This window comes from Zalophus californianus, chromosome 10 (assembly GCF_009762305.2).
Source record: "Zalophus californianus isolate mZalCal1 chromosome 10, mZalCal1.pri.v2, whole genome shotgun sequence".
In the NCBI taxonomy this organism is placed as follows: Eukaryota; Metazoa; Chordata; class Mammalia; order Carnivora; family Otariidae; genus Zalophus; species Zalophus californianus.
The window spans coordinates 95,855,251-95,881,627 of NC_045604.1; the positions used below are offsets into that span (position 1 = coordinate 95,855,251).

The window sequence follows — 26,377 nt, forward strand, 5'->3', positions numbered from 1 at the left end:
TCTGTGGAAAACAAAGATAATACCTACCTCAAGGTCATCGGGGGATTCAGTGAGCTAAAGCATGAATAGGGCTTAGGAAAGAGTCTGGCACATAAAAAGTGCTCAATTAACTATTGGCTCTTACTAAAAGGGGCATTGGCAAGCAGGCCACTAAGCCTTGGTGGTAACGCCACCTCAGTTTCCCCATAGCCAGTCTGGGGAGACCACAGGGCTTCTGCTGTCCCCATGAAAGGGGAAGAGAGTGTTGGGAGAGCCCGTACTGTGTGGTGCTTAAGAGCGTGAAGTGTGACCCTGCTATGGGTGGGGTGGGGTGGGGTTAGAGCCTGAGAAGGCCCTTCCAGAACCTGGTGCTGTGGGTCTCGGGGTGGGATCCAGGGCAGCTTAGCCAGAGTTCTGTAGCTGAGGCCCTCCTTCCCACCTCTGCTTTCTAGGTGAGGCACCTGCCTGTGTCTGCTGAGTGAGTTCCCCAGGCGGTTGGGCATCAGGCCAGAGCCAGGAGCAGCAACTCCAACAGATCCCGAGTCTTACCCAAACCACCCACTCCCTCCCCTGCTCCCCTCAGCCCCCTTTCTGGCCACAGAAAGCAACAGCAGTAGGCCTGAAGGGTCCAGTTAGAGCCCCTCCTCTCTCCCTGCCATAGTTCCGCTTCAGTCTGGAGAGAGAACAGGTCCAGATGCCCAGCTCAGCCCCTACTTGGGGAGCCACGGAATATCAGGGTTGGGAGGAAGCAGTGGAACATTTTTCAATGTCAAGTGCTCCGTGCCGGACACTGGGCACTGCTTTCTCATTTAGTGCTGAGAACAACACTACATTAACCCAGAGGGAGGATTCTGACTGCCCACCGCTGTGAGCCACCAAAGTGAAACCGGCATTGAACTCCCTGGGTTCGGATCCCACCTGTACCGGTCGGTCCCTAGCTATGTGACCTTGGACGAGGCAGTTGTCCTGTGCCTCAGTTTCTTCTGATGCAGTTATGGGGGTGATAATAGCCCCTACCGTCTAGAGTTATGGCGAGGACTGTTACAAGTGAAGCACTTCAGCAGTGCCTGCTACTTTAGTGTTTGCTCTGTCACTTCTGCCACACCCTGCGGGGTATGCAAATGAGCTGGTCGGGTATGCAAATGAGCTGGTCCGGGCGGGAGGAAGCCACAGTGATTCCCCGCTGCACCAGCTCTCCTCCCCTGCGACTCTAGCCACAGAATGTTCCAACTGCCTCTGGTTGTTAGGATGGCCCTGAGGGACCGGGTGGAGGCTGGACAGGACCGAGCCTCCTCCTCCTCCTCCTGGTCAGGCCCCAGAGAGGCTGCACAAATCCCACCCCGGCACCCCTCCACCTCAGCCCCCATCATAGCAGGAAGACTTCCCTTTCCCTAGCCAGGGCCCACTGCCCTGGAGGGTGATCTTCCCGTCTGCCGGCCCTGACCCCAACTTGTCTCCAGGAGGGGCAGCGAGGCCCCCAGTTAACATATTTTAGTGGCAAAAAGCTTGACCTCTAGACCCTGCTGTGTGACTTTGGGCAAGGTGCTTAACCTCTCTGTGCCTCGGATCTCTCATCTACAAAAAAGGATGGTGCTAGTACCTGCCTTATGGAGTCATTCTGAGGATTAAATGAATGAATATTTGTGAAGTGCTGTGAATGGCACTGAGTACCCCACTAAAGGTTTGCTGTTAATGTTAGTCCCCACAAGTCCTGAGCAGAAAGGGAATGGGAGTCCCACTTTTCCAGGCTAAAAAAAAAGAGAGAGAGAGACTCAGAGGTGAAGGTCTTTACTCGAGCTTCCATATCTGGGTTTCAGAGAACATTCTGCCCACTTTTCCACCATTCACACACAGTTCACAGGGCAACGCCGGCCAGAAGGACCCAACAGAACCTAACCTGGGCTCTGGCTGCAATTCTGGACATATCACCCAGCTTTCCTGCTCCCACACCTCCGCTCACATGGGGCCGTGACAGGCGAGCCCTGCAACACAGAGGAATCTGCAGTGCAGGCCCACGGAACTTTTCCAGAAGCTTCTAAGGCTTCCCTCACCCCCTTCCTCCACAGCCACATGCCTAGGGCAGTGGTGGAATTGCTGTGGGGGGCTGCACTCCAAATCTCTTAAGGGTAAGCTAGGTCAGGTTCGTGCTGTCTCTTCACCTCCCAGAGCCTGGCACACAGGTTGGCTTCAGGAAGGGTTTGCTCAGGTTGGGGGTTTGGTGTGCGTGTCACCGAGTGAAAGCCAGGTCCTTGCTGTGGCCTCCTCACTGTTCCCGGAGCCTCTGCCACGAAAGCTCTTCCACCACCATATCCACATGCCTGGAGCCTTCTCCATGGGGCCTTTCCTGACCACCCACCCGTCTATGATCTCACCCCTCATCCCTAGCATTTCCTCACCTTTCCCTGCTTTGTTTTCCCCTCTAGGACTTCATACTCTCTGACCTGCATCTCTTAGCTGCCTTCACGATTATCGGCCTCCAAACTAGGATAGAAGCTCCTTGAGGGCAGGTCCGTTTGTTTGGTTCATGAATGTATTCCAGATACAAGAACAGTGCCAAACACGTAGTAGAGGCTCAACAAATATTTACTGAACGTTCTGGAGCCAGACAGATAGCTCTAAGCCACTTCTTAGCTGTGTGACACCAAGCATGTCAGCTAATCTTTCGTTCTCTGAGTTTCCGTTTCCTGAGCTTTAAGGGACATAATGGGAATAATAATAGCTTCTCCCAAGAGTGTCATGAGGTTTAAACGAGTCTCTATATATACATAAAGAACTCTGTACTTTACGTGGTTCATAAATGTTAACTATTATTAATAACTTTTTAACCTGCGTATTATCCCCATTTTACTGATGGAATGGAGGCACAGAGAGAGTAAGTGACTTACCCAGAGCTTCATGGCTAGAAATTAGCCAGGAATGCCTTAATGTGGGCTCCATCCTCCTTCCCCCCCATCTGTAGGGGCTTGGGAAGAGATGAGGGCTGTAGCTAGGGAAGGGCTCATTTCTTCAGGGAGCCTCTGTCTCTCCAGTGGTCGCCACCTGTCCACTGGTGGTCACCAAGCCACCACCCATGGGCCAGTCAGCGAGTGGCAGGCCACCTCTGTGCTCTCAGCCCTCCACTCCTGTTGAGCGGCCTGGGTGCCGGGCCGCCCGCCTCACCCAGGCAACAAGGCTCCTGCCTCCTCCCACACCCACAGGGGCTGCCACAGGGGCTGGGCCCTCAGGCAGCTGGGGAGGGGTGAGACCCGGGACTGCTACTTCCCCCACAGGGTCTGGCTGGGGAGGGCGAAAAGAGGCAGAGAGCCCGTTCCAGCTCTGGGCACCAGCTGCAGGCGAATAGCGTCACAGGCTATTAATAACCACCAAGGATGTGCCCCAGGGAAGGGGCAGACTGCGCCAGCTGGAGGGTAGGCTGAGGCAGAGCCTCGCAGCAAGGGGAACCCCAGGCTGCCCCTAGTGGGGCAGCGGCGAGAAGGTCGTTTGCAGTTTCGGCTGCTTGATCTTAGGAAATCTTCAGCTCTTCCTCTCAGTCTTCCCACCTGGGAAATGTGGGAACTGGGTCAGATGGTCTCCAAAGTCCCTTCTGGCTCAAGCATGTTCAGGGGGTGAGATTTAGCCGAGCCCAGACAGCCGCCATTTCCAGCGTAGAAAACCAAGGTGCAGTCAGAGTGCAGCCTTACCCAAGACGGTACAGTGTCACTGCCAATCCACGACAGAACCATGGTCCCAGACCCCTCCGTCCAGCCAATGCCGGCTTAATTCTTACAGAGGCCCACATTAGATGGGCATTGTCAGTCCCCTTTTACTGATGGGCAAACTGAGGCTTCGGCAAGTGGCACAGCCTGCCCAAGGTCACACAGCAAGAAGGGGCGGAGCTGGAATTGGCACCAGGAGGGGAAACAAGGAAGTGATTGGAGAATATCCTTCTCTTCCTTTTGAACAGAACAGGATGTTTGCTGGAGTCTCTGTTTGTGTTGAAGGACCAAGGGGAGGGAGAGGCCTTATCTGGAACCTCGTGAGGGCTCCCTGGGGACCTGACCCCCCCCCCCCAGTGTTGCGTGTAAAAGTGTGCATGGGGTGACTGGGAGCTTTTTCAGAGGAGAGGGTACTGAGCCTTCGGTGACCCATGAAGAGATAAGAACCACTAAATAGCTCATTTCATAGATTGGAAAACTGAAGAGAATGGAAGGTAGGGGGCTGCCCAGAGCTCCCTGGGACCAGCAGAAGGGGTCAGTGTTCTGCCAAGCACCTCGCAGGCCTCTTTCTGGGGCCAAAGGGCCAAGCTCTGGGTGCCCCCACTCCCTGGCAGCAGATAGGAGGACCCCCATGTGAACACATTTCTGCACTGGGGTAAACAAATGAGGGTCAAAGACCCCCTCTAGGGAAGGTGGCCAACAGTAGAGAGCCAGACTGGGGCACCTGCCTTAGGGACATAAAGAGGGCTCTGCTCAAGGTGGGGTGCCAAGGGGGCTCCCAAGGGCCCCCACCTTCCCGAGCATGGGCTGGTCCACTGTGGGAATCCAGGGCAACCAAGCCGGGCCACTCCTCCTCAGGACCTTCTCGGGGGATCCCAGCCCTGGGCCGTGGAGCCTGGGTAGATGGGCATGATCTGTCCTTGCATTTTCCTTTGGCTTTGTCTGGACCACCAGCCGTGCCTAGTTCCTTTTACTGCCTAGACCTAAAAGGATCATACGCAGTGAAAAGTTTCATTCCTGCCCTGCCTGTGTTCACGCAGTTCCCACTGCTCTCCCCAGAGATGCGTTCATGCATTCATGCATCCATTCATTCGCCAAATACTGATGAAGTGCCTACAATGTGCAGGCACTGCACTAACTGCTGGGGGATCCTTGTGAACGAAACCAGCCCGACAACATCCCTGCCCTCCTAGCGCTGAAGTTCCAGTGGGGAAGAGAGGGTCACGATAGATCTTGCCAGGTAGTAAATTATATAGTACGTTAGAGTGATGCCCTCTACCTAGGGACACTAGAGCAGGATAAGGGGAGTGCGGCAGAGTAGCCCTAGTTGAGATGGTGTCAGTTGAGCAGAACTTGGAGGAGAGGGGCCATGTGGCCATCTAAAGGCAGAGAGAACAGCCCCCAGACCGGGAGCTGGTGTGTTTGGGGAACAGCAGGGAGAGCAGCGTGTCTGGAACAGGAGGAGGGAGGAGACAGAGCAAAAGGGTAAACTGAGGGCCCTTGTAAGGATTTTGGAATGAAATGGGAGTTGATGGTGGGTGTTGAGCTGGGGAACAATTGGATCCGAGTGGGCTGTGCTGGGTGGGGACACCAGTTAGGAAGCTACTGCCGCACCCGAGGGACCAGGATGGCTCAGACCAGTGGGAGTGGGTGCTGAGGGAGGTCCAGTACGTTTATTAATGTCTGGTGTTGATTCCAGAGTTACTTTATGCAAATACACGCAAGTGAGAAACCTATCCGTATCTCCCCCCACCCCCAACCCCTGGTTCAAAGTAGCATACTAAACAAAGTGAGCCGGAGGTGCAGAGAGGGCGAGGGAGCTGGTGACAGCTGCTTGCTCCACCAAGAAGCAGCTCTCTCCTACATGGCTGGGGGAGGGCCGGTGGCAGTGCCCTCTGGGGGACACCGAACATTCTACAGAAATCCCAAACGCATTCACCCTTTAACCTGGGCACCCATTTCTAGAACTGAGCATACAGACTCATCTGCACATTGCAAAATGACTTATGTACAAGGCAACTCGCAGTTTACAGTAGGAAAAAGTTGGACACGACCCAGTAGGGATTTGGTTAAATAAATGGCAGTATATCCACTCATACCTTTCCAGCCCCCTGGGAGGGGGGCCTGGGTTCCAGTTCTGCAGCAGCCCCTCCATCCCCCTCCGGGCTGCCTCCCCTCTGCCCACTTCCTCTAACCTTGCACGGTGCACGGTGTCGTGCGAGGCGTGCGAGGCCTGCCGGGGTGCTGTCCTCGCCTGTGGTGCTGAAGACAGTGGGGCCAGAGACCAAGAGCGGAGAAGAGATGAGCAGGGAAGTTCAGGGTTCAGTCCTTGTCTCTGCCCTTTACCGGCTGAGTGGCCTGGGGCAGGCTGCTTAACCCCTCTAGGCCTCAGCGTCCTTATCTGTAACACGGGGGTGCCATGAAGATGACACCCCCAATGTGAAGCATTGGCATATTGAGAAAATGAGTGATAGTTTGTACAATGTCAATTTAGGAACAATGAAACAGAGTGGTTAGGCTTTTGGACACTGGAGTGATAATGCCTGGGTTTGAATCCCAGCTCTGACATTTATTGGATGATCTTGATCAAGTGACATGACTGCTCTGGGCCTCAGTTTTCTCATCTGTAAGTTGGGGTAAATAACAGTCCCCGTGTCATAGGGTGTTGTGAGGCTTAGATAAGTTAATTTCTCCAAGGCTCTTGGCACACCTCTGGGATCCTTAGTGTTAGCAGTTATGTCACTTTCCTCTCTCACAGTACCTCTAGCCTCTCTGTCCCCGCCCCCCCAGTGTCACTCCCAGCCATGCCCCCCCGCCGCTGTGTTGGAGCTGGGCTGTGAGAGGGAGAGCACACCCCACCGTGCAGAGGCCCTGACCTCTAGCCCAACCCTGCCACTGACTTTCTGTGATTTTGAGCAAATCACTGTTTTCTTCTGGCCATCGGTCTCTGCATCATTAAAATGGGGCTAATGATCCCTCACACAAGCCCCTGGGAAAATAACTATATGCCTACAGGGTCATGTTCAAGAAAGCCAAGACATGAAAAGTTACAACTTGCTGAACACAAAGAATTATTCACCTAGCATTTGTCACACCCTGGCTAAGTGCTAGGGATACCAAGGTGATTAAGGCATGGAGCTTGCTGTCAAGGAGCTCTTGGGTTTCTTGCTGGATTGTCAATCCCCTTCAGAGCCCATTTGTGTGTCACCTCCTCCAGGAAGCCACCATGATCCCCACTGCCATGCCCTCCTTGAAAATGCTGAAGCACTGACATTGCCTTTCTGGCCTTCTATTTATCTGAGTCCTTATTTTGTCTGCCTTCCTAATTCGTAGGTTCATATCTTCTACCTGATGCATTGCTCTAGCCTACTCGCCCCATGCCAGTGCCCAAGCCCAAGTAGATATACTTGTCTGGAATCTTTAGGTTGCAAGTAACATAAACTCAACTCAAAGTGGCTTAAGCCAAAAAAAGAAATGTATCAATGCATGAAACAAATGGTCAGGAGTATAATTGGCTTTAGTCATGCCTGGATCCAGGTGCCCAGAGTCATCAGAAATCCCTCCACCTTACAGCTCTGCTTTTCTTCTCTGATGCTTCATTCTCGGGCAGGCTCTCCCCGCATGGTGACAAAGCCGGCCCCCCGCAGCTCCAGACCTTGTCCTCCGGCTTTGCATCCCAAGAGTCAGGAGGCATCTCTTTCTCAATACCTGCAGCCCAAGTCCTAGGTCTAGATCCCAGTGGGTCACCTTTGGTCACAGGTTCATCTCTGAACCAGTCATAGTGATCTGGCGGACGGGATGGACCTGCTGGCCAGCCAGGCCTGGGTCCAGCCTGCCCCTAAAGGCTGGGTGGAGACATTCTACTGAACCATGTGGCCTGAGAGAAGGGCCATTCCCTGAGGAAAGCAAAATTCATGCTGAGCAGGAAAAAGCACCACAGGCTGACTCAAGAAGCCACTGAAAATGCCTGAGCAAGGCAAGGTGTGGGTCAGATGTGGTCTTAAGATGTGGATAAGAAGGCCTCGGAGGGAGAAGCCTGGAGGTGGGAAAAGGGGGTTGGGCGGTACCTGATGCCGGCTCAGCCATGTAGACTAGGGCCATGAGGCTCCAGCCCCTCCCTCTACAAAGAATCAAAGTGGAGCAGGCCCCTCGTCCCCACTCAGTACCTGAAATAATGCATTTGTCTTATGGCTGCTTTTGTGACATGGCTTTTCATAATAAGACGGACCCAGAGCGGTGACCCACCGAGGCAGCAACGATCATGTGTTCGATGGAATCCTTCCAGGCCAGGGCTTGGTTAAGGATACCCTTGGGGTTTGCCTGGGCTAAGAGCACAGCATGGGTGCAGTGACCTGAGTGAGGGGACCTGGGCATGGGGACAGAGAATCTTAGACTCCCAGAGTGAGAGTAAGAAAGGCCTGGCTGATGTCTCTTGGTCCAACCTCAACCCCCGCTGCCGATTCCCCAACAGATGGGCATCCAGTTCTCCGCTTCTCTACCCCCAGCGATTGAGAACCCATTTCCTCCCTGTTGTGACATGAGAACTGTCTCATTTTGAGTTGCTCTCTGCTTGGGTTTACCTTCAGGAGCCTCAGAGGACACTGTGCACAAGAGCATGGGACCTGAAGCCTGACAGCCTGAGTTCAAATCCAAATTAGTTAGCTCATCCATATCCCTTTCTGTAAGATGGGGTGATCATAGTAGCACCCACCGCCCAGACTTGTGATTGTTAAATAATTTAATCCACCATGGTTATTAGCCCAGCTCCTGGCATATAGAAACACTCAATAAATATTTGCCAGCATTCTTATTCTCCCATGAGACAGGATAAGAGCAGGCCCCCCTCTCTTTACAGACTGGTCACCCTCCAGGCAGTTGGACATACAGAGGTTCAAATCCTAGCTCTTTGGCCTCCTTGCTACATGATCCTTGGATTAGACTAATAGTGCTAAAGCTGCTATAACAAATAAGCCCCGATATCTCAGCAGCCTAACACAACAGACATTTACTTTGGCTTCCATAAAATGTCAAGTGGGCAACCTTCAACAGCAGGAGACTGCCCACAGCCAGGCACTCAGGCTGCTCCTAGCTCCACTGTCTTTTCTTTTTTTTTTTTAAGATTTATTTAACTTCTTTATTTGAGAGAGAGAGAGAGCCCGAGCAGGGGGAGTGGCAGACAGAGGGAGAGGGAGAAGCAGGGAACCCGATGTGGGGCTCGATCCCAGGATCCTGGGATCATGACGTGAGCTGAAGGCACAGCCTTAACCAACTGAGCCACCCAGGTGCCCCTCCACTGTCTTTTAGGACCCAGGAGGCCTCTGTATCAGGCCCGCTTAAAGGAGAGAAAATAGAGAAACCCCGCCCACTCTTAAGAGGACCCGCCCAGCAGTGACTTCCATCATTTCTGCTCACATTCCATTGGAGAAACTGGTCACACCTGGCCACACGTGGCTGCCAGGCGGGTAGGAAATGTACTCCCCTGCTGACAGCTGCCCTCCAGCAACAGCTCTGTATTATAAAAGAGGAAACCAGGGGCACCTGGTGGCTCTTCGGTTAAGTGTCTGCCTTCAGCTCAGGTCATGATCCCAGGGTCCTGGGAGCCCTACATCCGGCTCCCTGCTTGGCGTGGAGCCTGCTTCTCCCTCTCCCACTCCCCCTGCTTGTGTTCCCTCTCTTGCTGTGTCTGTCAAATAAATAAATAAAATCTAAAGTAAAAAAAAAATAAATAAAAGAGGAAACCCAAAGTTTTGATGGACAGTTGGCTATCTTTACCAAAACCATGGTAAGTCACCAACCTCCTGGGCCTCTGCTTCATCCATAAAATAGAATATCACTTGATCGTGGCAATGGACATTTACTAAAATCCTTGAATTGTACGCCCTACTGTGGGTAAATTTTGTGGTGTGTACTAAGTTAAGCTGTTTGTTTAAAAAGCAGGAGACCTCTTGCCCTTCTTCTCAGGTACTTATGAGGACTCAGTGAAATTTTGCCAGGCTGGTACCCTGTGTGTGTGTGTGTGTGTGTGTGTGTGTGTGTGTGTGTGTGTGTGTGTGTGTATGGTAGGGAAGGGCAGTTCCAAAGCAGGCCTGAGTTGGGTTATGCATTGGGTGTAGTTCTCATAAGAGAGGCGCCCAGCTCAAGCCACCTGCCAGCAGGAAGTGGTAAGCAGTTCAGTCTTGCTTCTTGCTTGGGAAGCCCCCCCCCCCAGCGTGTGGCAGAAGACCCAGCCCACAGGGCCAGAGCCACAAGTGCTGCCACGAAGGCCGGGTGACACCCCTCTGCCTTCAGCAACAGAGGGGAAACCAGGGGCCTCCCCCGGGGCCAGTGAGGACACACACTTGAGGTGCGAGGCATGTGGGGTGCCCCGGAACAGCACGGTCAGCTTGAGTGTGGATGGTAGTATCAACCACACAGGATGGAGAGGGGAGGGGAGCAGCCAGGGGCCTCCACCACCCGCTGCTGAAAAGTTCACAGCCACCCAAGTGCACGGCTGCTCCTTCAAGGGGAGGCAGGGGTGATGAAGGTAAAATAGTTTTAGATCAAGTTCCCACTGATGCCAGGCGTATATGCCCTCAAGCACCCGGGTAGGCAGGTGTACCTTACTTTACTCTCTGGCCTTGAGTCCCCGCCTGAAAGAAGTTGCTCTGTCCTCACTGCTGTGGGGATTAAGTGAATTAATACACGGGAAGCACCTGGACAGCGCCTGACACCCAGTCGGCTCTCCGCAGGAGCCGAGTGAATGAATGGGCAGCTTTGGCTCAGGCTTTGCGCTCTCCTGGGCCTCAGTTTCCCCACTTGGATACCCAGGGATCCGGATGGGACACTCCCAACATTCTGACTCAGGAAAACAGTGGTTAAGAGCGCCAGCTTTGGAACCAATCCCAATGTGAGCCGTCTGACCTTGGGCAAGCTGTCTGGGCTCTCTGCCTCATTCTCCTCCTCCTGAAAATGGGGGTCATGAGAACACCTACCCACTGAATCGTGAAGATGAGCTCATCCTTAGAGCAGGGCCCTGCTTCCGTGTTAGCTGCTGCTCTTGTCATTGTGATTCTCCCTGTCGTGAAGGTGTGGTCACCAAGGCCCAGACAAGGGACTCACTCAAGGTCACCCAGCTAAAAAGTGGCGCACGGCAGGATCAAGGGCAAGCCTGCTGAGCCCCGAGGTCCGTGCTGTTTCTGTCGCTCCCCACTGTGCCTCTTAAGTCACATGCGTGGTAACTGGGTCAGAGGCACTGTGTACCTGGGCCATGACACAGCAACAGGGGATGGCTGTGTGGATTAATTCCTTGTCACCTGCTGACACCTTACAGAGAACAGGCCGGAAGGGAGAGAGAGGTTGTGAAGGAGGGAGGGGTCAATAGTGAAGACCCCCAAAACTGGCCCTAGGAACGAAAGGAAGGGATGAGGGCAAGTTGGATCAGATGTAGCCCCTACCCCCCCGGAGGCCTCTTGGCCTGTTGATGGGGACAGACAGGGGACAGAGTTGAGATCACCCCAAGACATTTCAACAGGAACCCTCAGAGAGAGACACACAGACCCTGTGTGAATCCTGGGGCTCAGCAGAGGCAGGAATCGGCACCCAGGGCAGCAGGGAAGGCTTCCTAGAGGAATGGGACCTGAGGAATGTGGATGGGGCAGGGGAAGGTCAAGGCGGGCAGCAGGACCGGCAGAGGAGACGCGAGAGAGGCAGTGCAGGGTGGTGATCACAGCGCGGGCTGAACCTGGAGTGCAGGGGGCAAATGTGGGACCGAAACCCACCCCGCTGTGGCTGGGCCCCTTACCCAGACTGGTGCCTACACAGTGCAACCCTGAGGCCAAAGCAGCAGGGATGAGCCACGCACCCAACAGCCCCTGCATGAGGGAGGAGGGAAGAGAGGGAAGAAGAGCTTCTAGCAACTTGCAGCCACCAGTCAGTCTCCCAGAGGACGCAGAGACAGCCCAAAATGACTGGCAGGGCCACAGCCCGAAGTGGGAGCATCACACACGTGTGTGCGCATGGACGTGCACACCCATGGCCTGCCCCGCGTAGCAGCCCTCGGGGAGGCCGCACACGTCAGGAGAAGTAGGTCAGCCGAGCAGCCCAGCAGTCTCTCACTGGCAGGCCGGTCGGGGAGAGCTCAAGGCAAAGAGGGTGTGTACTCCTCGGAACCCCTGGGGGAGAGGCCAGCATTCTCCCCAGAACTCGCTGTGCATCTCCCTGCTGCATCAGAGCAGATGGCCTGCGGTTCCTCGCTCCGAATTCTAAGCCTCCCCCCCCCGCCCCCAGCCAGGGTAGTGTGTGGGCATTTGACAGAGGTTGGGACGGGTGACCCCTTCCAGCGCTGAAAGCAAGGAAGGACCATCGTGGGGAGGGGCCGCTCACTTTAGCCTAGTTGGTGGCTGCAGTAAGAGCGACCCAGTGCTGTCCGGCCAGAGCTGGGACTGCATAGAGACTTGGTGACAGGTGCCACGGCCCAGCTGGGTGGCTGAGGTAGGGGAGCAGGACCCCGTCTCTGTGGGCCTGGCACCATCCCTCCCCCTGGCGGGGGTCTAGACAATGAGCTAGTCCAGGCTACAGACGGGCCCCTCTGAGGGCATTCGTGTGGCGTTTCCGACAGACTGAAGGAATTAGTAAAAGCAAGGCAGTGGCTGTGGCAGGGAAGGTTCTATAGAACAGGACTTGCTCATGAATGGAGGGGAAGGGGGCTGAGAGGGGGAGCAGGATCCTGAGGCAGCAGAAGGGGCAGGAGCCAAATCGGAGGAGGGGAGGAGGGGCGGAGGGCCCCCTGCTCCCCCAGCCAGCCGGAGGGACAGGGACGTGCAGATGGAGCTCCGTTTGGGGCTGGGTGGGAGGCCAGGAAGTTCCCTCCTGATGTTCCTCCTCTTTGTGTGAAGTGGGAGGCTGGGTCGTGCCAAGAGGGAAGGGGAAGGCAGAGGAGGAGAAGAGGGTTTGGGCCTGGAAGGGTTGCTGCTGGGCCAGGGTGAGCATGCAGGGCTCCCGGAGAGCCCACCCCTGCTCATAGCCTCCGCGGGCCCGGCTAGAGGGAACCAGATCCCACTACTGAGAGAGCACAGGCACCTGGCCCTTACAGAGCACTTACTGTGTACTGAGCACCAAGCACTCCACGGCTAAGGCCTTTAATAAGTCACAAGCCCGTAGGGAGAAGGCACTATTCTATCCTTTTTATAGATGGAAAACTAAGGCAAGGGAAGATGAAGGTACTTGCCCAAGGCCATCCAGCTAGCAGGTGACAGAGCTGGACCCAAAGCCAGGCCAGCCGGCTCCAAGTCTGCTTTCTCTCCCAGAGCCCTGGGCTGTCTTGCAGGGGTGGGGGCTGGGGGAGCATGGGCTGAGTCACCTGGGATTGGAGGTAGGAGGGAGTGAGGTGAGGGCAGAAGAGGTGCGCCAGGAGGCAGGCTCCTGGGGCTCGGCTTCCAGAGGATTCAGTGCCGGCCTCTCCTGCCGATACACGCACAAACAGGAGCACACCTGCTCTGGAAGCCCGGCTCCCCGGCCCAACCCCCCTCCCGCTTGACAGACAAGAAATGCGGGCCCCAGATGGGCATTCGCTGTCACCCTGCCCCGGGCTCTCCCCGCCGCAGCTCTCTGCCCCCCAACACCATCTGGGGACAGACTCGGTACCTCTGACGGGTGCGTGCAGTTTGTGTGGACTCCAAAGGGGTCAGTCAGGCTGTGAATGGGGAGGGTTGGGGCTTTGTGGGACGGGCGCCCTGCCTTATGTCCGGGGTGGGGGGAAGCTGGGCAGGGCCCTGGGCCTGCACCTGTAGCTGTGTGGGCCTGAGTTGGGGGGGTGTTGTCTGTGGAGGGGCAGGGATGGAAGGCCACGGTGGGTGTGTGGCCATATCTGCACCATCCTGCCAGAGTTTTGTCTGACGCTACTTGGCTGAGGAATTTGATACTGTGATCCCTGCCCTCAGACCTCACGTTCCTCACCCCCTGCCTTCCATTCTCAAAAGCCTAGATCACCTTTTATGAGCATATATAATTCATGTATTCACTATTTATTGTCCATCGCCCCCCCCCTCGGAACATAAGTCCCATGAGGGTGAGATTCTTTTTTTTTTATATGTAAAAGATTTTATTTATTCATTTGAGAGAGAGAGAGAGAGCACAGGGAAGGGAGGGGCAGAGGGAGAAGGAAAAGCAGACCCCCGCTGAGCAGGGAGCCCAATGAGGGGCTCGATCCCAGCACCCAGAGATCAACCTGAGCCAAAGGCAGACGCTTAACCGACTGAGCCACCCAGGCGCCCTGAGGGTGAGATTCTTATCTGTTTAGTGTCGTGTCCCCACAGCTGTGAACAGCAAGCCCCTGGTAAACAGCAGCTGTGGATCAATATCTATGAATAGGAGCCCCCATGTGAACTTGGTATATGGAGTGTCTTTGTGTGACATAAACACGTGTGCCTTGTCTGATGCTGCATCTGAATGACAGCCTGAGACAGGCCAGTGGCACCCAAGTGGGGACTGCGGGTGTCTGCTGAGAGTGCTGGCTCAGGCCTGGCCCTGAAGCTTTGGGGAACTGGGATGCAGCAAAGATGCTTGTCGCCCCCTTGTGGTCATCTTGAGCCCGGCATCCTGGGACCCTAGGTACTGGGGAAGGAGGAGGTGGGTGGACAAGGGGGCCCTGGCTTCACGTCACATTTCATGCCACATCCCCCGTAACAGGGAGAAGATGAGCGTGGGCTGTCCAGAGCCTGAGCCACCCCGCTCCCTGCCTTGCTGTGGGCCGGGGACTGCCCCTGGGCTGGGTGCAGGGGTGCCCCTCCTCACTGAAGACATGCAGGCACTGACGCTCCGCACCCTGGCTGCCAGTGATGTCACCAAGCACTACGAACTCGTCCGGGAGCTAGGCAAGGGCACCTATGGGAAGGTCGACCTCGTGGCCTACAAGGGCACAGGTGAGCCTCTGCAGGGCGGCCGGTTTTGAAGGCAGGGGTGGGGACTTGTCTGGGGCTCTCAGGTGCTCACTTCGGGAGCCAAGAGGTCAGCAGGGAGACAGAGTTCGTGGCCCAGGTGGAGAGATGCTGCCTGAGCGGTCCAGGGAGACCTGAGAGGGGATATAGGGCCCAGGCTGGAGGGTGGGCTGCTTGGGGACAGCTGAGGGGCTGACCCTGGGACATCTGGAGCTCAGGAGAGAAGTCAGGGCTGACCCCACGGAAGTGGACAGGGCTGAGGGTGGGTCCTTGGAAACAGGGCACTATGCTTAAGGAGAGGTGGGAGATGCCCCTGGGAGGTCAGTATGGCCATCTCCGTTGCTCAGATGAAGACAGTGAGACCCAGAGATCCAGTCATTCAGCTAAGGTCGTGCAGCTCGAGAGGGTTCGAGCCAGGACGAGCTGATTACTGAATCAGCTCCAGAATCTTCTCGCTTAACCAGGAGCACAATGCCTTCCCCACACCATAGGCTCACAGCAGCGCCCACTCGGCCAGTCAGGGACAGGGACTGCATGAGCTCCCACAGCTGCACTCACCTGGGGCAGGGGGCTCTGTGCCAACTGACAGCTGCAGGAGGAACCCTGGACAAGGGATTGCCTGAGCTTTGCCATTTGCTCTGTGTGTGACCTTGGGCAAGTGGCTTAACCTCTCTGTGCCTAGGTTCCTCCTCTGTAAAATAGGGTAGCAATTCAGGCTGGCCCACCTCCTAGGGTCATTAGGAGGAGCAGGTTGTGAATGGGGAGTGCTGAGGGGAGGGCCTGTGATGTGTAAATGCTCTGTGGACACATGTGCTTCCCCCGGGGGGGTACAGACGGCCACCCAAGCACAAAGTTGGGGACATAGGCCTTGCAGCCCCTCACCTCTCAGTGTCTAATTCCTTCTTATCCACCCATTCAGCACACCTTCGTTGAGCAGCTACGAGGCACCGCCCTGTTGTAGGCACTGGGGATACAGCAGTGAGCGAGACAAAGATTCCTGTGCTCAGGGGGCTACGTCCAAGTGGGGGCCGGGGGCCGGGGGGGGGCGGAGAGCCACCAGATGAAATCAGTATGTTGTATGTCAGGCAGAAGAGTGTGGAGGAAGGAGCAGGCCGTCCTCACCAAGGGCTGCAGGCGGGTGCAGGAGACCCAGGCTGACCCCTGAGTCGCTGCATGGCCTCTGGCAAGTCCTTTCCCCCCCGCCGGGCCTCAGTTTCCTACCAGTAGGATGAGGACAGACCCCTGCGGCCTCGCAGCCTGGACAGGCAGGCCTGGGGATGGCGGGTGCAGGAGCGCTGGGTCAGGGGCCTTCACCACTGCGGCTGCTGCCCCATCAGGCACGAAAATGGCGCTGAAGTTTGTGAACAAGAGCAAGACCAAGCTGAAGAACTTCCTGCGGGAGGTGAGCATCACCAACAGCCTCTCCTCCAGCCCCTTCATCATCAAGGTCTTTGACGTGGTTTTTGAGACGGAGGACTGCTACGTGTTCGCCCAAGAGTATGCGCCTGCAGGGGACCTGTTCGACATCATTCCCCCTCAGGTACTTGGTGTGGTGGCACAGGGACGGGGAGGGTCCTCCGGCCCCAGGACAGACGCAGACGGCAGCTACATAGGAACAGTGGGGACCCAAGAGGGGAGACGAGGCAGCGGGGCCACCAGGGGCTTCCCGGAGGAGGTGCTCTGGAGTGGGGGGAGAATGCCAGGAGGACTCTAGGCTCCCGGCTCCCGGCTCTGTGTTTGGCGGCGCCGGGGGGGGGGGGGGGGGGGGGGGGGGGGGGGGAGTCTGCGCCGGCGCCCACTGGGCGAGTGGCAAGGCCTCTCAGAGCCTTGCGTCCCTATAAGGGAAGTGGCGCAATGGCGGCCACCAGCGCTCAGGGCAGTGACCGGGGAGGAGGGTGCGGGGTGAAAACTAGCGGGCCAGGGAGGAAGCAGGCATACCCCCCCACCCCGTGGAATGGGGGGAGGCAGCAGGGAGGGCCACAGCCAGAGGGGACTGGCAGCAGTGGGGACTGAGAGGCGGGGGGGAGGGGGGACCGCCGTGGGGGAGGGTGGCGGCCGTCCCTGAGCGCGACTCCCCCCTCTACCCCCCGCTCCCCTCCCCCGGCCGGCAGGTGGGGCTCCCCGAGGACACGGTGAAGCGCTGCGTGCAGCAGCTGGGGCTGGCGCTGGACTTCATGCACGGGAGGCAGCTGGTGCACCGCGACATCAAGCCCGAGAACGTGCTGCTGTTCGACCGCGAGTGCCGCCGCGTGAAGCTGGCCGACTTCGGCATGACGCGCCGCGTGGGCTGCCGCGTGAAGCGGGTCAGCGGCACCATCCCGTACACGGCGCCCGAGGTGTGCCAGGCGGGCCGCGCCGACGGCTTCGCGGTGGACACGGGCGTGGACGTGTGGGCCTTCGGCGTGCTCATCTTCTGCGTGCTCACCGGCAACTTCCCGTGGGAGGCGGCGTCGGGCGCCGACGCCTTCTTCGAGGAGTTCGTGCGCTGGCAGCGGGGCCGCCTGCCGGGGCTGCCGTCGCAGTGGCGCCGCTTCACCGAGCCCGCGCTGCGCATGTTCCAGCGCCTGCTGGCCCTGGAGCCCGAGCGCCGCGGGCCGGCCAAGGAGGTCTTCCGCTTCCTCAAGCACGAGCTCACGTCCGAGCTGCGGCGCCGGCCCTCGCACCGCACGCGCAAGCCCGCCGGGGACCGCCCGCCCGCCGCCGGGCCGCTGCGCCTCGAGGCGCCCGGGCCGCTCAAGCGGACGGTGCTGACCGAGAGCGGCAGCGGCTCCCGGCCCGCGCCCCCTGCCGTTGGGCCCGCGCCCGCGCCCGCGCCCATGCCCGTGCCCGTGCCCGAGGCCGGCCTGGCGCCCCCGGGGCCCCCCGGCAGGACCGACGGCCGCCCGGACAAGAGCAAAGGGCAGGTGGTGCTGGCCACGGCCATCGAGATCTGCGTCTGAGCCGCCCCCGCCGTGCTCGCACCAGGCCGGGCCCGCGCTGAGCCGGGGCGGATGGGGGGGATGCGAATCCGACCGCCCCCCGCCCCCCACCCCCGCGGCGGCGGGGGGGAGTAGCGCTAGGCTGGGCGGGGTTGCGGGCCCGGGCGCCCGGTTCGCGGCGGGCTGCGGAGATAGCCACCAAAAGACCTCTTGCCCCGCCTGTGGGGCGGGGGCTTGGGTCACAGGAGCCGAGCCCCGCAGACCAGAGGATTCAGATGCACCCCTGACACCCGGAGCGAGGGAGCTTGCGGGCAGACTCCCCTCCCCAAAACACACACACACACACCTCCCCTAACCCTGGAACCCTGACTAGTTGCTCCTAGCCCTTTGCACCCCCTGGCCGATCATCCCGCAGCCCCACCCCTGGTCCTCCCTCCTGGCCGCCCCCCCGCCCCCCCCCACACCCGGGCACAGAAGGGGACGGAAGTGTTGGGGCAGAGAAGGGGCTACTTAGGGCCCTCGGATGCTGGCTAGGGGGAGGGCGACGAGCTGAGGGCAGGGGTGTTGCTCAGCTGCGCCCTGTCCCTTTCCTGGGAGGCTATAGGGGAGAGGACAAGCCCTCTGCAAAATGTAGCAAATGTCTGGATGTGGCAAAATGTGTGTGTGTGTGTGTGTGTGTGTGTGTGCCCACGCAGGTACAAGCCCGAAGAATCTAGTAACCCCCACAACCCATTCCCCCAAGATGAGGACACTGAGCCCCGAAAGAGCACAACTTGCCCTGAGCTGCAGGGACCCTGAGAGGTGGAGCTCTAGAAACCCTTCCCCGCCTCCCCATGAATTGTCCCGAAAACTCGCCAAGGGAAGGGCTGCCAGGGTCGCGCCCCGGCATCCCCAGGGCGACGGGTGTGAGTGCAAAGCCCAGGGCCGGCCCAGCTCCCCAGCTGGCTGCACCTTCCCCAACCGGGGAACCTCAGATCCCCTCGATCCTGGCTCCCGGAGCCCAGACACAGAGGTGATCTGTGCCAGGAATTTCCCTGGGTTTCTGCTGGGGACCGGCATGTCAGCTCTGGGCTGCCCCCAACCCCACGTCTCCCAGCTTCCTGGTACTGGAGTGGGCCGCTCTGGGTGTGAGGATGCTGTGGGAATGAGGGTGGGGGTCCATGGAAACGCGAGGGGGGTGAGTGTGAATAGGTGTGTGTGTGCGGCGTGAGTGTGAGTCGAGTGCCCACGTTTGCGTGTAGTCTCCTGTGTTCAGCGATGGCATCCAGACGCCTCCGAAACTCCGCCCGGCCCCAGGGTCCTCCTCAGGCAGTTGCCAGCGGGTGTCCAGGCCCGTGCTTCACCACGCGCCCCTCAGGGAATCTGGCCGGGAGGCACCCGCATATGGGTTCAGGCCCCGAGGCAGCAAAACAGGAACCCAACCTCACCCAGTGTTCCCTCATGACCCCTGCGCTCGCTGTGGAGGCCCGGGACCCCGCAATAACCTCGACATGGGTGAGGCCGCTCCTTCTGCCTGGCAGGGGCCCCTCGGCCATCCCGGGCCACACCTGCCAGGGTCCTACCGGGGCTCCAGGCCATTGGAGGGGGCTCTCCGAGGAGCCCGGCTGACCATAGAGGGCCCAACCACCCTCTGGCCTGGAGCCCCCACCTCTCTCCGCTCATCCCTCATTCCCACCGCGCAAAAGGGCTATAGGTCCCCCTGCCCTGCCTGGGTCCAGTTTACAAACAGCGTGCGGTTTGCCCCAGGGCCTGGCCCCGCCCTCCTCGGTGTGCCCGTCCCTCCGGAGGCCCTCCTCTGCCCTGGGCCCTGGGGCCCTCCACGCGCCAGGTAAGTAGCAATCCCTCCTCCCACCAAGGGCCACATTTCAGAGAAGGGCCCCCCCATCACTGCCCCCGGCCCACCTGGAGCCCATCCGGGCCACCTCTCTCTCCCAGCCGCGACTTCTCCTTTTGCCTTAGGCCTCTCGACATCCTGTCTCTCCTGCAATAACACGGACGCAAGATTCCAAGTAGATGTCCCTCGCCGTGCGCCCTCTCTCTCTCTTTCTCTGTTAAGATCCTATTTGGGAGTTTCTCCCTCGTCGTAGTATCTAGAATGTTAGAGCTGGAAAGGGGACTGTAGTTCTGTAGCCCAGCCCCGGTGTTCAGAGGCACAGGGAGGGGCAGCGACCGCTTGACACCGGAGCGGAACCTGGCCAGGCCCGCTCCCTCGCCGTCGGGGACCTGCTGCGCTGTCACCGCCACCTCTGCTTCTTGGGTTGGGACCCTTTGCCTCTTAGGAGAGGTGTTGGTCACTGATGTTTACCTCAGTTTATGTCACTGTCGAAGAAACAAATAGCAAAAAATAACACCGTAGACACGAAGACTTAGCAGACAACACTCAAAAAAATCTTCCTCTTTCAATTCTTCTGTGAAGCTGTGTGTATGTGTGTGCGTGTGTGTGTGTGTCTCTCTCTCTCTTTCTCTCTCTCTGTCCCACCCTGGGCAGGCTGGGTCATCCCCGATCTCTGTCCCAGCCCCTGTGCCCCCCACACTGCCCCTGTCCTTCGGTGCTTCCCAGAGGCCCCTCTGAGCTGGCCTGCGGGGTGTGGGGAGCCCCCTGGGCGGGAGGCAGGGCCACAGGTTATCTAGAGGGCCTCCCATCAGGCCCACTGAGAGAGGCCCAAGGCTGCCAACACTCCCTGAGCCTGTGCCGTGGCTGGTGGGACAGTCGTGGTGACTAGCATCAGCATCCAAGCCTGGCTCAGGGCCTGGGCAGAACCCCAGCTCCCGAGCCCCAACCCCTCATGTCTTGCCACTGCCCCCCCCCACCATGTGTTTGTAAATACTCTGGCATCCTTTGGCCCCGAGAAGGTTTTTAAATGTGTTATTTACTTCTCTAATCATGACAATTGCTATAAAATAAAGTCTAGAAAAATTACCATTGAGTGGCTGTCTTGTCTCAGAATACAGACAGAGTAGGGAGTGGGGCACACAATTATTCTTGAGCTGAAAGCTTGACAGATGTTCTAAAGTGGGGTCTGCGGAGTCTAAGAGCAGTTACTTCAGACCTAGAGGAGGCTTGAAGGCCACAGGAACAAGGACCAGGTTCTGGGAGGGAAGGGGCAGCGACTTGTCCCTGGCCCGATGTCCAGCTTCAGCTTGGAGCCCTCAGACTGGGCAGAAAATAGAAGCCAACGCCCAGAGGAACAGAGTAGGCTGATTTAACCAGTCGTCACCCAGCAAATATTTACCGAGCACATTCTCCGTCCCACCCGGGATACAGCAGTGAGCAGGCCAGATGGTGTCCCTGTCCTCAGGCAGCTAGCAATGGAATGATGGAGACAGACATAACCCACATTTAAGGCTGGGTGCTGGGAAAGTACATAACTGGGAAGCTCATCAAGTTTGGGGGTGTCAGGAGCTCACCAAAGACAGAAAACCAGAGGATTCAGAGTTCTCTGGGCAGCGGGGCATGGCTGGGTGGGAAGAAGCTGAATGGGCAGAGTTAAAGGCAAAATGGAGTGCTGAAGGTGGGGGGGCTGGGGGGGGGCTGTAAGGAGTTTCACGATTCCACATTCATTCAGCAAGAATTTATTACCGTCTCATAGATAAGATCTTTCCCTCTGTTTCAGACCCTTCGATAGCTCCTTATACCACCCAATCAAGGCTGAAGTCCTTAGGGTGGCCTCCAAGGTCCCACCCCCATCCCCACCTCCTCTCCCCTGGCCCCTAGGACCACCCAACATGCTCTCCCCTCAGGGCCTGTACCTTTCCCTGGAACTCTCCCAAATCTCCCACCTCCCTCCTGCCTTCCTCCCGTCCTTCAAGTCACTGCTCAAATATCAAGTGATCAGAGAAAACTTCCTGGAGCAGAAGCCCCTTACCCTGAGCGCTCATCACCACTCCCATCCCATGTTCTTGTTTGTCCTCCATCTCTGTACGCTAGCACGGCAGTTCCGTAAGACCAGTCAGTGTTTGGCAAACTGCTATCCCCTCAACACCCCCAGGGCCTAGGAGAGGGCCTGGCACAGAACAGACACTCCCTAACGGTTTGTCAGCTTAATGAATGAATGCCCAGGGTGCCTGGGTGGCTCAGTTGGTTAAGGGACTGCCTTCGGCTCAGGTCATGATCCTGGAGTCCCAGGATCGAATCCCGCATCAGGCTCCCTGCTCAGAGGCGAGTCTGCTTCTCCCTCTGACCCTCTTCCCTCTCATGCTCTCTATCTCTCATTCTCTCTCTCTCAAATAAATAAATAAATCTTTAAAAAAAAATGAATGAATGCCCAATACTATTTTAGGCGGCAAGGATACAGCAACAAACAAGACAAACAATCCCTAGCCCCTGAAGCTTACTTGCTGAAGAGGAAAATAGACATTAATTAGATTACATAATTATCTATGAAATGCGGGTGGGGGTAAAAAAAATAGGAAAAAATAAGAGAAAAACAGGGGCGCCTGGGTGGCTCAGTCATTAAGCGTCTGCCTTGGGCTCAGGTCATGATCCCAGGGTCCTGGGATCGAGCCCCGCATCGGGCTCCCTGCTCCGCGGGAAGCCTGCTTCTCCCTCTTCTCCTGCTTGCACTCTCTGTCTCTCTCTCTCTCTCTCGAATAAATAAATAAAATCTTAAAAAAAAAGTTATTTAAAAAAAATATAAGAGAAAAACAAATCCACCCAAACTAGATCAGAGGGGAAAGTACTCGTCCCCAAGAATTTTATCTAGGATACGTTAAAGAAAAACTGTCATTTCAGACCATCTGCCACTTCTCTTCAATAATAAGACTGGATACCCAGGGGCTTCACAGAACACTTTAATGGATTATTAAGGGGTGGAGGGGAAATCCACAAATGCAAACAGTATCTCTGGTTCCCCCCCTTGGTGTACAAATATCACCTTGGAACTGCCAATGTGTCAGATAATACCAGGACTTGCCACTAGGGGGCCTTGGTTTTCCGCCGCTGTTGCTTTTGTCTGGGGCTTAGCATCACTGCGTAACTCCCCTGTCGCCTTGCTCGGTCAGGCCCCAGGGACTTGACCAGAAGGGTTTCCAGCCCCTCCCACATACTATATCGGAGCCAGAGCAACCCCTGCAACCCTTAGGTCCTTCCATTTAGCCTGGGTCACCTGCCCTTGCTTGTGGCAAGTGCCTTCTCAAAGGAACTTGGTGTCTTCTCCTGCCCATAGTCTTCAGGCTTTGATAGATAGACTTAGTCTATCAAAGAAGTTCCAGTAACAGTGAACTTCAGAAGGGAAGGGATTGTATTCTTTGTATTCTCCCTTTTTTCCCAACATGCTCCTTGAGTCTTCCACAAGCCTTCCCAGCTACTTGCCAGTGACGGCTAAGCATGCCAAGACAAGGCGTATTGAAATGGAAGCGACTGCCTTCGGCTCAGGTCATGATTCCAGTGTCCTGAGATCGAACCCCAGTCAGGCTCTGTGCTCAGCGGGGAGCCGGCTTCTCCCTCTGCCTCTAAACCCCCTCACCTAGGCTCTCTCTCACATGCACGCTCTCTCTCAAATAAATAAAATACTTTTTAAAAGGGGGGGCAGCCTCAGGGTCCCATTCTACCCTTCACGCAGGGCAGGAGATGCCAACTCAACTTACTTACATCACTGAGGGAGAGAGTCCCCAAACAGCATTTCTCTCTAAAAAATGTAGAGCCTTACCCACCGCCCCCATCTAGTGCCTGGTTCAGGGTGGAAATGTGGGTGTAAGAAAAGTAATTTCAAGTTATTTACTGGCAGTTGAGGGGAGGAGAATGTTCATCAACCCAGCCTTGCTTTAAGGTCAATGGAGAAGGGCGCCTGGGTGGCTCAGTTGGTTAAGCGACGGCCTTCAGCTCAGGTCATGATCCTGGAGTCACGGGATGAAGTCCTGCATCGGGCTCCCTGCTCAGCAGGGAGTCTGCTTCTCCCTCTGACCCTCCCTCCTCTCATGTGCTCTCTCTCTCTCATTCTCTCTCTCAAATAAATAAATAAATAAAATCTTTAAAAAAAAAAGGGCCAATGGAGAAATTCAGGGACTTTCATTTGGAGTCAAAGAAGGGCAGAAGAGTATGGCGGCTCCAGAGGCCAAGAGCGCACAGGGACAGCCAAAGAAGTAGGCTGTGTAATCCACAATCGTGTATTGTACACTTGAAATTTGCTAAGAGAGCATTATCTTAGGTGTTCTCGCCACACACACACACACACACACACACACACACACACACTCTCTCTCTCTCTCAAACCCTAACTATGTGAGGTGATACATATATTAGCTTGTGGTGACCATTTCACAGAGTACACATATTTCAAAACATCAAGTTGTACACCTTAAGCATATACAGTTTTTACTTGTCAATTATACCTCAGTAAAACAAGAAGAAGAAAAAGAGGTTGGTCATGGCCTGATCCAGGAGACCGTGATCCCCAGTTTGGAAATCCTCGGAGAGATCCTGGAGGGGCCTGTTTGTCCTTAATATGTGGCAAGGGGGCTCAAGTCATTCTATTTTGATGTTAGAGGAAAACAGAGGGGGCCTGCAGAAGGCGGAGGATTTGGGGTTATATTTAATTACAGATGTGATAAGGATCATGGGATGCTAAAAACAGTGTAAGAGGTAGTAGACATCCGCTATTTCTGCCTGTTTTGCACCTATTCACCCCCCCCTTTTAGTTGATAACACCCCAAGTTTCCCTTCCATTTCTTGATCCATGTGGTTCAGGTGGTGCTGACACCCCGCCGTTGGTTCCATGGCGTGGCCACATGACCAGGTCTGGTCAACCAGCACGTTCCATCCCCTGAGCCACAGCAATTGGCCCAGACATGGACATATAACCCAAGTGAGGCAGCTCCTGGCCTTTCTCTACACTTATTAGGGGTAAAGTGTTCTCTTTTCATTAGATTTGCTAAGTTTGTGTGATGTAAGCCTGGACCTGCTGGTGGCCATCTTGGCCACCACACAGGTAGATTCCGTCCAAGCATGAAAACCACACAGAGTGACTGAGCAGGGCCAAGAGATTAAGGGAAAAGGAATCTGATGACATTATTTGAACACTAGGATCCAAGACTGAAATTAGATATAAATAGGTTTTCCAGTCACATGAGCCAATATGTGCTCATAAATCCATTTGAGTCTGGTAGCCTGCAAATAAAGAAGTTCTGACTAATGTCCAGAGAAACCGAATCCCTAAGACCCCTGAAGCCACCCGTATCTCTGGGGCCCTGACTTACAGCATCTCCTGACCAACAAGTGACCTTGATCAAGAGAAGCCACTGAGCCTTTCTGAGGCTGGAGGCTCACTTCTGAAGCTGAGACTACCAGGGTATTCGCCAGGGCTCATTTGGTCCCAAGCGACAGGTAACCCAACTCAAAGTGGCTGATTGTGCAGAAATAAAAAAAAAAAAAAGAGTTCCTAAATAGAACGAACTTCAGGTGTAGCTTAATGCGAAGGCTTCAACTTTAACACCAGGATAGGTTTCTCTCTCCAACTGCTCTATTTCTTCAGGGAAGACTTATTCCTGGGCTTCTCCCTCTCTCCTCATGGCGTAGGAGGGCTGCCAGCCACCACACCTTCCATCCTGTCAAGAGCGACGCCCAACAGGAAAGAGCTGAGGCTGGCTCCCAGGCGGCCTATCCCGGTTGGTGGGTTCCCTCTGCTTGCTTGGTTCTGATTGGGTCCCGTCCCCATCGCTGATCCAATCACATAGCCTGGGCAATGCGGTTCTCTGATTGGCCAAGCCTTGTCACATGCGACCCCCCCCCCCAGCAGGGACTGAAGCCCCACCCAAAGTAATTGACTAAGAACGGGGTATTTTCCCACGGATAATGGGGTGGGGGGTGAGGTGGGGGGTGAGGGATGGGGGGAGTAGAGGGGGGTAGAGGGGCAGGGATTGGGAGTGGAGGTGGAAGTGGAGGTGGGAGGGGGTGGGGTGGTGGGAGTGCAAGTGGGAGGGGGTGGGGGAGTAGACGTATCATTTGGCCCCAACTCTGCCCGCCTCCGTGTACCCATGTCCTCTGCCATGTTATTTTGCCGTGTGATATTAGTATATCTCCTTCAGCCGTCAGTTGGGTGGACATTCACTTTGTTTCTGCTGGAAATCAGCCACATAATCATCCTTTTAAAAAACTTATGGGGACAGGAGAAAAATTATGAAGAGTAATGGCTGAAAACTTCCTAAATTTTTTAAGGATTTTATTTATTTGAGAGGGAGAGAGAATGAGCAGTGGGAGGTGCAGAGGGGGAGGGAGAAAGGCTCCCCGCTGAGCAGGGAGCCTCATGTGGAGCTCAATCCCAGGACCCCAAGATCATGACTTGAGCCAAAATCAAGAGTTGGCTGCTTAATAGTCTGAGCTACCCAGGCGCCCCTGAAAACTTCCTAAATTTGATGGAAAACATGAATCTGTCCATCCAAGAATCTTACTGAACATTATTATTCGCTATTTATTATTCTATTAGCCGAGCCATGTAGTAAATTATGATCACTTTTCCTTTCTGCACGACCTTTTATCTTCTAGGTGTTGGTAATTTTCTTTTTTTATTTGTGTAGAATAATCTATATACTTATTGTTAATTCACCCCCAATCTCTCCATCAGTTGTTTACATAGTTTCTCTAGAGGTTCTGTTTGATTAAGTGGTTTCCAAGTTTAACCTTCTAGAAAGCGGCTAGAGCCCCCTGCCCTGCTCCAGGATGCACTGGCCGCTCTCTGGACCTGTTGCAGGATCGTACTGGGGTCTGTCTCCTCTCATCATTTCCCCAAGGAGTCCCTCTCCCTCTTTTCTATGTTGGAGCTTCTATTCCTGTATTGAATTACGTTTCTCATACTTGATTTACTCTCTCGTTTTGGTGGAGCACATTTTCCTATAGTTTAAGGAATAAGTATAGTTAAGGAATAAGAAGTAAATTTTT

The 26,377-nt window shown here is 55.8% G+C and overlaps 1 protein-coding gene across 3 annotated transcripts in view; it reads left to right on the forward strand.

Annotated features, from left to right (window-relative positions):
- The window catches only part of SBK1 (SH3 domain binding kinase 1), a 48,746-nt gene extending 28,327 nt beyond the window's left edge, over window positions 1-20,419 (forward strand). For all 3 annotated transcript variants that reach the window (XM_027613335.2, XM_027613336.2, XM_027613337.2), the window contains 3 exons: window positions 14,340-14,572; window positions 15,925-16,127; window positions 16,699-20,419. In XM_027613335.2, coding sequence (XP_027469136.2) covers window positions 14,340-14,572; window positions 15,925-16,127; window positions 16,699-17,526 — 1,264 coding nt within the window. In that variant the 3' untranslated portion in view covers window positions 17,527-20,419. The remainder of the gene's footprint in view (window positions 1-14,339; window positions 14,573-15,924; window positions 16,128-16,698) is intronic.
- The last annotated feature ends 5,958 nt before the right edge of the window (window positions 20,420-26,377 follow it).